We start from the raw sequence: 10,524 nt of genomic DNA, 5'->3' as shown, positions 1-10,524 counted from the left end.
CGACCCGAACCTGTTTTACTTCCGCATTCCTGTCGTTTTGGTCCGGAGCAGAAATTGCACGTGTGACCGCAAGTGGAGCTGCTTCGACGCTGCGCCGGAGTTGTCACGCTCAGCGGCTTTGCACGTGTGACCGCTCCACAAAATTTGCTCCGGTGTAAAATACATCGCAACAAAATATTTCGGTGCAGCGTCGGACCAAATGTGTGCCGTGTGAACAGGGCTTAAGTCTTTTTTTTTTTTGCTCATAGAGAGGAGGAGGGTCTGATGCAATCTGTGAATGAGAAAAAGCCGTTTGCATTGTAAATCATCTAAAAAAACGACGAGCAGGTGGCAGTGGTGCCTCACGTGATTGAAATGCATGATTTTACAAAAAGCTCTTTTTCTCCGTTTTTTTGCCCAGGAATCGCCATTTCCATGAAACTTAGCCATTTTGTAATGCTGATTGCTGAAGAATGGAAAAAGATAGAAACAATTTTTTTTTTCTGCTGAAAGAAGAGAGCCCAAACCTTATTTTGGTCAGCTCCATGTTTATATAGCATTAGAACCAAATATTCTGTGGTCCTTGCAAGATCAGTCAAAATCCAGTAAAACGCTGGGATTGAGGGGGTTGCTCCAGTGAAAATGGCTGGGATTGAATGAGTTAAATATTATGTAATAGTATGAGTACACATCAAAGATCATTCTGCTACTCCAAATGTGACTATAGATGTTTCATTGTGGTGGATCACGCTGGAACAAATGTTAAAGTGATAAAGAAATTTATTCACATTTGCCAAATTTTCCGCACTATAAGGCGCTTCGGATTATAAGGCGCACCTTCAATGAATGGCCTATTTTACTGTTTTTATATGTAGTGCGCAGCGCATTATAAGGCACAAAGAATAGAAGTTACATTAGTGGCCGAGGTTGCGTTATGCATCCACTAGATAGAGCTATGCTAAATAATACAATACAATACTCTTCTTCTCCTTTCGGCTTGTCCCTTTTCGGGGGTTGCCACAGCGAGTCATTAATTTCCATCTTTCCCTGTTCTCTGCATCCTCTACTCTGACTCCAACTACCTGCATGTCTTCCCTCACGGCATCCATGAATCTCCTCTTTGGCCTTCCTCTCTGTTACCTACCTGGTAGCTCCATCTCTAACATTCAATACAATACAATACAATACAGCTTTATTAATATACTGCTTTTACAACCGCTGCAGCTGTAACAAAGCACTTTACAGAACATTTGAAATACTACGTCCAGAAAATCAGAATTATTGATCCATATAGAAGCCACATTGGCTTATAAGGTGCACTGCCGGCTTTTACGAAAATTGAATGCTTTTAGGTGCGGAAATTACGATAATTGTAACTGCAAGATATGTTATATTATTTTGTATACTGGTATGATTTGTTCTTAAACACAATACATTGGAAATTGGAATGTCATTTAAGGTTTTCAAAAGGGCAAGTCCAAATTTCTTTAAATAATTCCGCTTTGTTTGTGTGAATTTTTGTTTTCCTGTAGGTGTGAGTTGGGTGGCCGTGAAGAACCGACATCATGGTGGCCTTGTCATTAAAGATCGGTGTGGGCAATGTGGTCAAGACCATGCAGTTTGAGCCCTCCACCATGGTGTACGATGCCTGCCGCATCATCAGGGAGCGAGTTACGGAGGCGCAACTTGGACAGCGTAAGTTTTCCGCCTCCTTGCGTTTGCCCACACACGGACACACGCTCACACATATTCACACGGGGGCAGTGATTACAGAGAACCCACGAATAGTGATGACCAGTCTGCAGTTCGCTTGCAGGCCTTTACATATACTTCGCCCCAATTTCATCAATGTCAAAAACATCAATTGCCAATGTGCAAGAATGTGAAGTCAATTTTTTTTTTTCCTTCAATTCCAAGATCACAATCAATGGGAAGCCACACCCTACAGCGGGCACAATTAGCAGTCTCCAATGTTTGTGATCTTTTTGTTGATAAACCGCAATTAGTTTCTTGCCCTTGTTATTATAGGGCATTTATGTGTATTTTTGACCCTTTATTTCATTATTGCCCATAGAAGGAAGTTACTATGGCAAGTATTTTTAGCGTGACTATGTTATCTGTTGACATTGCATTGCAAGCTGGCACATTCCAGAGTATGTTCCGTTCAATATTACAATCACAGGACACAGACCTATACTTGGGGCTTTGACTCCAGATAATTTACTTGAATACTGCATTTACTTATTTATTGTGACCATGAGACTAACATATCCCATACGTGAAATGCTCAACTAGTACAGTGGACCTCTGCACACATCAGGTTCGGCCCCCGTGGTTTTAAATATCCGCACACTTTTGCTCATTATTTCTTAAATGTATAAATACATTTTTGGGAGGTAACCCTATTTTTAATCTTCCCTTATGATTTGTTGTTGTTGTTTTTTTGTTTTTTCCGAATGCATTTATCAACTATGCATGGATTTTCGCGATTGGTGGGCCGCTCCCTGTAGACCGCAAATATGGGAGGTCCACTCTACCTACCTGTAAAGAAACAAAATTAGGCGAGCAAATCAGGCCTTTTGGTGCTTCATTACAGACTTGGCAGAATAGCATTTGACAGTTTTGTTTATTAGTTCGTATTAGCTGTCACCGCATGACAACTACGGTACTCTTCCTGAGTCCCTTTTTTAATTCGCACACATAACAAAATTACATTCCAGTAATTCTACAACACAAACGTACAGATTGTGGTCCACGTAGTACATATTTTCAACAGAATAAAATATCACCATGCTCCTGGCCGTGAACTACGACTTAGAGAGCATAGCCTTGATCAGCAGTTTCTTCAAATTGGCTCTCGTAGAAGCTTCTGTAACAGCAGGCGACAGATTATTCCGAATAGTTATAGCTCTAAACAACACAGATCTACAAACTGCATCAGTCTTTGGTCTGAGATGGGCCATATGACCATGAATGGCTTTTCTGGGGGAATACCTGTGCTGCTCTCTCACATAATGTGAAAGAGCATGAACTCCAGTATGTTGTTTACCGTAGCATACATTTCTAAAACAAAAATACAACAACAAAAAAACCCACACACTTAAGTCTGTCTTCTACTCACAACAGGCGCGGGTGAAGAGCATCTGAGTCCGCGTCCAGTGCCACTGTTGGCAGCTTTGTTCTGTGCAGTCTGTTGTTTAATCAGATGGTTTTTTGTGGGGTTTTTTTTTTGTCCCGGCACACACAGCAGAACAATAGTCCAGGTGGGATAACAGCAAAAGCTGAACCCCCAGGACTCGAGAAGCTGGTTAAATGTTGTCATGAACCACAATTAGCCTTTCGGTTCAAAGATGTATCAGCTGGTGTGCACACTGTGCTATTTATTGTTACATAAACAGCAGGGCTCACCATTGTGTGACCTCACTCGCTTCTTGTTTTCCAGTGAGAAATACAAATACTTACATATCTGAATTTGCTTTCTTGAACTGTTGATCTTGTCTGGAGTTCATGTATCAATCACCAATCCTACATGGAGCACATGTTTCGATCATCCACATACAATTCACAGACATTGAAAGGAGTAAATTCAAACAAAGAAACACCATTGAAGCAATTAATCAGCGTTGTTGTTTTTTTGTTTTGTTTTGTTTTTTTGCAGCCAATGACTATGGACTATTTCTCTCTGATGAAGACCCCAAAAAAGGCATTTGGCTGGAGGCTGGAAAAGCCCTAGACTACTACATGTTGAGGAATGGGGTGAGTCACTCCTAAAAAGGAAGACAGACAGCGCAAACTTCATTGGTCTACTTTATGGGCACTCAAAAAATTATAGGGACATTTTCAGCTAAATGGACAGTTATCTCAAATAAACATAAATCCCTGGATCTTTATTTTAGGAATGCTTAGCAATATGTTTTAATTGAATTAAAAAAAAAAACGTTTGGATGTGTTGGGATCAAACACTACAATGAAAATAAAACTAGTAACACATTTGACAAAATATCCATGATCAACTCAAGGGGAAATGAATGATCACTTCATTAATTAATTGATACAGTGGTGTCTTGAGATAGGAGTGACTTCACTGAGAGGTTTTTTTGAGATGCAAGTTGTCACTCGGCCAATTTTTCGCTTCGACTTGCGAGTGAGATACGAGCACTGTATGGTGGCAATAAATTCAATTACGATCACTTCACAATACAGAGCAATTTGGCAAATAATGAATAATTAATCACAAAAAGAGGTTTCAGCCTGTTGAATGCCACTCCCAATTTAAATTTACTTAAACTAAACATAAATTGAAGAGAATTCCATCTTATTTAAAACACCCAAACAACCTTGCCTTAAGATAGTCACTGCTAGCTTAATGCTACACTACAATGAAAAATGCCACTGGTTGGTATTGGCAGTTGTACTTTTACAACGCTTTAAGCAATGGATATTTGAACATATTTGGTGGAACAAAATAACTAATATTACAGCAATTTTCTGAGTCACGGTAGTAATAGAACAAGTCTATTCTTGTTTGCCTCTTTGACTGTATTATTACAGTACTGCCTCCCGGAGGCCAAGATGGGCACATCACGTGTAGAACCATAATGAGAATAATGCAAAAATATTTTAAATATGTCTATTCTATCACGCCATGTTTTGATAAGAGTGGCTGGAGGGCTCAGCTGGTCGCACTCCTGACTTCGGACACCAATGACTGGGGATCAAATCCCAGTCAGGGCGGATAGTTGGGTCCCTCGGCAAGACCCGTTATGGACGTGTGTTGCGTCAGGAAGGGCATCTGGCATAAAAACTGTGCCAAATGTATCATGCGAGTAACTCAGTATTGAGACAGACCCCTGACTAGAAGGGGCTTCGACGAAAGTAAAATGACTCCTCCATATTTTGATAAAGTCCAATATGAAAGAAGGGTAATTTTCCTTCTTAAAAAACAAAAACAAATATTTGGTGGGTGGATGGTCCGGCTGAAATACCTTTATTGTATTTCACTTCATTTCAGTGAGGAAAGATGGTTTATGATCCAACTGTTTTGAGTTACAAGCGTGCGCATGAAAAAATAAGAATAAATAACAACTCTAGAGATAGAAAAGTCCTTATAGTCTTTTGGGATTGCCCTGCTGTCTCTAATTTAGACATACTGTATAACAAAAAAAGGCAAACATTGACACTCAGGTCGGGTTTTGTAGACCTTAAATCTGGTCGATTTTACTTGAGCTTTTCACTCGTTCTGAATTTGAGAATCTGTTAAATATTGCTACTTTTGAAGTAAATTGTAGTCGCTAGGATCAGAAGTGTTCACATCCATTTTAACATTATTTTGTCTCTCAGGACACTCTGGAGTACAAAAAGAAGCAGAGGCCTCTGAAGATTCGTATGCTGGATGGCACTGTAAAGACTGTCATGGTGGATGATTCCAAGATCGTCAGCGACATGCTCATGACCATCTGTGCCAGAATAGGTCAAATGTCTTACACAATTCACACTTGAAATAACAGCCTTGAGTTCTGAAAATTCTCATTAAGCTGTAACTTTTGTGATTTTAGGCATTACAAATTATGACGAGTACTCCCTGGTGCGAGACATTGGTGAGGAGAAGAAGGAGGAGACCACAGGCACTCTTAAAAGAGACAAAACACTGCTCCGAGATGACAAGAAGATGGAGAAATTAAAGCAGAAGCTCCATACAGATGATGAATGTATGACATTGATCTGCTTTCATCTTGATATTATGACGATTTCAGTCTTGAAGTGTCGGGTAATATTGAATATACCGGTAATGGATAAACATGACTCATTTACTATCATTTTACATGACTTGCATTGTGGTGACGTTGAAAAGGTTAGCTTCGACTGAAGTTGTGTTCCACAGTAAACTGGTTGGACCATGGGCGGACTTTGAGAGAACAAGGTGTTGAAGAGACAGAAATGTTGTTGCTGAGGAGGAAGTTCTTCTATTCAGATCAGAACGTTGACTCCAGAGACCCCGTACAGCTCAACCTTCTCTATGTACAGGTACATGAATCCCACTTTTGCCTTCACAGTTGAAGAGTTGCCATACAAAAATCCTTGCTCGCCATTTGCATAAATGTTGTAATAAATGGGTAGGTCAGCCTACTTGTTAGATCCTATGATTTACATGACTCTCCTTTTGTTCTTTAAGCCAAGTTTATTAATATTTGGGCTCGGACTCACAGCCAAAATCCCAATTCCGTATTCCAAATGTATTCAAGTGGGTACTCATTGCAGTTTTCATAAAAGAAAAAAAGCATATCTAGTCCGAAAAATGAGAAATCCAATTTTATGTAAATGGCATGTTGATGCATTGTACTTTGTCTATTCCATACAGTGCCCAAAGCGCTTTCCGAAGCCTGACATCCACTTATTTGAAGGCATACTGTATCTATTGAACGGGAGAGTGCAGAGACGTGGCAGCCACCAGCGTACTCTGTACATTCCGGAAAAGTTATTCTTTTGAGTTTAAAATGACTTACTTTTAACTAGGAACTCGTGCACCCTGGTGGCCAAAGGTAGAATTTGGGGCAATTATTTTGCCTATTCGTGTCGTCATAAATCGTCATTGCCATGGACCAGCTGCATCCTATAACTAAGCTAGATAGCTAGCTGGAGAGGCGGTCTCTCCTGGGCTGAAGTTAGCTAACGCCGTCTGCGTGTTGCCGTGTGTGACGGAATGAGTAAAAGGTTGGTTGCAAACTAATAACAGAAGTGTTGATACACTGTCTCAGAGAGGTTTTGTTGACCATCCTATTTAGTACTTTATTTAATGCTTATTAGCTGGCTAGCTATTCCCATACATGTGCACACCACTCATGCGCACTCCCCGCATAACTCGACACGCATCTCATACTCGAATCCCAATTTGAATCCCCACTGATTCATGCACAGCCCTGATTATTATCGTCTACAACACAAGGAAATTAATTTCTTGCCATTTTGAAGCTAGATGAATATAAAATCTTGCAATTATGACAATAGAAAATAGTGCACACAAAGCTCTCAGGATACAATAACAAAGTGCCTACATATGCATTCACTTGATTTTGACTAAAAGGTCAACTTAATGTATGTGCCCACGTCTGTGTTGCTGTAAACAGGCTCGTGATGACATTCTAAATGGGTCTCATCCAGTCTCCTTTGACAAGGCTTGTGAGTTTGCCGGTTATCAGTGTCAGATCCAGTTTGGTGACCACAACGAGTCGAAACACAAGCCTGGATTCTTAGAGTAAGTGTTATCCGACATTAAACACTGTTTCATTTCATTTCAATTCATGTTGATCTTTTTGCATTGCAGTTTAAAAGAGTTTCTTCCCAAAGAGTACATCAAACACAAAGGAGAGAAAAAGATCTTCCAGGTAAGAAGGCAATATCCAACAGATTCGGTCGTCAAGCAGAAATCAATTCAATTTAATTGAGCAAATTGAGTCGAGATTGTTATTTGGTTTGGTAATATTGAGTGACATTGTTGTTATGTAAAATAGTTGTCTTTCGGTAAAGGTTGCTGTTTTCATTCAAGTTCATGTGGTAACAAAATTTAGTCTTACTGGACGATTTACATTTTCTTGTCGTCAGATTAAAACTTTATTTTTACACCTTTGACTTTTTTCAGGTAAATTTCAAATGTTTCTTTCCCCACTTCTAAGTGGGGTCAAAAGAATTCTTTGTAGTTCAATAGCTAATGCAGCACTTTAATGCTTTTTTTTTGGTCTGTCGTTTACCCAGGCACACAAAAACTGCCAAAACATGACCGAGATCGAGGCCAAAGTCAGCTATGTGAAGCAAGCCAGGTCTCTTAAAACCTACGGCGTGTCCTTTTTTTTGGTCAAGGTAAGAACACTTGTCAATTCATGGGATATCCGAACTGACTGATATTGTCCCCTACATTTATTAACACGAAATATCCTGTAGGAGAAGATGAAGGGCAAGAACAAATTGGTGCCACGTCTCCTGGGCATCACCAAAGAGAGCGTGATGAGGGTGGATGAGAAAACAAAGGAGGTGATCCAGGAGTGGAACCTGACCAATATCAAACGTTGGGCTGCTTCACCCAAGAGTTTCACTCTGGTCAGTTTCTTCTCCAAAGACAAGCCACATGATAACAGCTTGATTGGGGTTTGACATTAACTGGTCAGGTTAGCACGCAATGGCATTGTGCCCTGCTCAATAAGATGACAGAATGGTTTTGAGCAGTTACACTTTTACACTTACCCTAGTAACCTTGCTGTGTCGAGTCACGGCATGACGCAAGCTAAAATGCCCGGCAAGTAAAGTCTTGAAATAATTAAATAAGTTGAAATCATATAAAGTTTACTGTCGTTATTAGAATCAAAACTGTATCATATTTACCGGTCCATTTCTTTTTTAGAACTGCATTCATTGACTCGTTTGATTTGTACAAAAATCTCATCCCATCCCATATCATCAAAAGTTTTTTTTTTTCTCAAGAAAGCTTTCTTTGATTTTTTTTTTTCCCATTGGCTGCCAGTTTTATCATTCATAGCAGTGAAGCGCTCACTCATGAAACTCATTTCGATATCATTGTCATCCCTCTTTTTACCTCAATGAAATGGAGCTATTTTTATGACATTGTCAATATTTTACCTTGTGTGTTTAATTATCTCTTTGAACTTGTTGAGTCAGTGGGGCTGTGGAGTTGTTGGTTTTTTTTTTTTTTTTTTTGGTGGGGGGTTTGCAATGCGTTTTTCGTTGGTTTTCTTCATTCTATGTGTCAAGTGCCTTGAGATGTCTGTTATGAATTGGCACTATACAAATTCACACGACTAATCTCTACAGTGCGAGGGAGCACGTTCTGCCATAATCTTGAAATGAATGACGCTATTTGATCGACTTTCAGGATTTTGGAGATTATCAGGATGGCTACTACTCAGTGCAGACCACCGAGGGAGAGCAAATAGCTCAGCTTATTGCTGGTTACATCGACATCATCCTGAAGAAGGTAACAGACAGCAGATTTGCATATTGCTCCACTTTGTCCTCATCCATTCCTAATCAGCCATGTGAAAGTTTTTTGCACTATACCGTATTTTCTGCACTATAAAGCGCTTTGGATTATAAAGTGCACCTTCAATGAATGGCCTATTTTAAAACGGTTTTCATATATAGGGCACACTGCATTTATAAGGCCCATAGAATAGACGCTACAATAGTGGCCGATGCATCCACTAGATAGAGCTACGCTAATGTGAATACAATACAATACAATACAGCTTTATTTATATAGAGCCTTCACAACTGCTGCAGCCATAACGATGAGAACTGGCCACAAACGCGGACATGAAACATATAACTACAAATGGCATTACAAAACAATAAATGAAAGACAAAAGTTATGAAGACAATTGAGTCAACAAAAAGGCACACACACCTTGCTTGCTTGTCTCCTTCTTCCTTCGTTTAGTGAGTAGTTAACTATGTTTTTGGTATTATCTATGTTTCATAATGGCTGCGCAGAGCTCACAAAGTAGTCTGTTGGAGTATGTGTTGGTTAATACACGTCAATTATAGTGTCGGGCAGAACTGTTTTAGTTCCTGCTAATAATCACCACTAGATGGCATAACAGGGAAACAACTCAATGGGGAATATAAAGAGACTGTGTAACACCATACATAAGGCACATCGGATGATAGAGCGCACTGTTGGCTTTTGAAAAATAGAATGCTTTTAGGTGCACCGTATAGTGCGGAAAATACGGTAACTGCTTTGTCAGATGGGATTTGAGGCGCGGGGTAGGGTGTGGTTTTTATGACTGTCGCTGGGTGGAAGGAATTTATTGTCTTTTATTACCGGTACCTATTTTGTGAAGCACTTCTTTTTTTAAGTGTGGAAAAGTGACAAAATCTCAATCTACATGAATAATTGAATGATGAATGCAAACATTTCATGTCAAGTCAACTTTATTGTCAAATATGCTCTATGTACAACATACAGCACAGATGAAATTTCTTTCCTCTCAACCGTGTAAGCTGTCTTCCGGGGCTACGCCAGAGCAAATTTGCACATGTGAACGCTCTACTGGCGCAGCGCCGGTGTAGCACTGGAGCAAATCTTGCCGTGTGAACACCCGAGGAAGCCCTGTTCACACGGCACACATTTGGTCCGACGCTGCACCGAAATATTTTGTTGCGATATATTTTACACCGGAGCAAATTTTGTGGAGCGGTCACACGTGCAAAGCCGCTGAGCGTGACAGCTCCGGCGCAGAGTCGGCGCAGCTCCACTTGCGGTCACACGTGCAGTTTCTGCTGCGGACCAAAACGACAGGAATGCGGAAGTAAAACAGGTTCGGGTCGGGCTTCTCTCTCGCGGACTTTTATTTATTTTTCTTTTAATAAATATCATGGCGGACACTATTCTGTCCATGTTCAGAATAGATCCACTTGTTGGCAGTCGTGGAATAAAGACGTGTTTACAGTCAATCGTGTGTGCTCCTTATGACTGCCACAATATATGTTTTAAAAAATGTATACTAAAACAATGTGCGGATACTAAACTAAGGA

At 40.1% G+C, this 10,524-nt stretch overlaps 1 protein-coding gene across 3 annotated transcripts in view; it reads left to right on the top strand.

The window, feature by feature from the left end:
- The window catches only part of tln1 (talin 1), a 94,500-nt gene that overhangs the window by 28,626 nt on the left and 55,350 nt on the right, over positions 1-10,524 (top strand). For all 3 annotated transcript variants that reach the window (XM_019894296.1, XM_019894306.1, XM_019894288.1), the window contains 10 exons: positions 1,512-1,674; positions 3,638-3,735; positions 5,320-5,449; positions 5,535-5,687; positions 5,861-6,003; positions 7,104-7,231; positions 7,301-7,361; positions 7,729-7,833; positions 7,915-8,070; positions 8,861-8,962. In XM_019894296.1, coding sequence (XP_019749855.1) covers positions 1,545-1,674; positions 3,638-3,735; positions 5,320-5,449; positions 5,535-5,687; positions 5,861-6,003; positions 7,104-7,231; positions 7,301-7,361; positions 7,729-7,833; positions 7,915-8,070; positions 8,861-8,962 — 1,206 coding nt within the window. In that variant the 5' untranslated portion in view covers positions 1,512-1,544. The remainder of the gene's footprint in view (positions 1-1,511; positions 1,675-3,637; positions 3,736-5,319; positions 5,450-5,534; positions 5,688-5,860; positions 6,004-7,103; positions 7,232-7,300; positions 7,362-7,728; positions 7,834-7,914; positions 8,071-8,860; positions 8,963-10,524) is intronic.

The sequence above is a fragment of the Hippocampus comes genome, unplaced genomic scaffold (genome assembly GCF_001891065.2).
Source record: "Hippocampus comes isolate QL1 unplaced genomic scaffold, H_comes_QL1_v1.1 scaffold123, whole genome shotgun sequence".
Taxonomy (NCBI): domain Eukaryota; kingdom Metazoa; phylum Chordata; class Actinopteri; order Syngnathiformes; family Syngnathidae; genus Hippocampus; species Hippocampus comes.
Note: the sequence above shows the minus strand (reverse complement) of the source record. Positions and strands in the feature narration are given on the sequence as shown.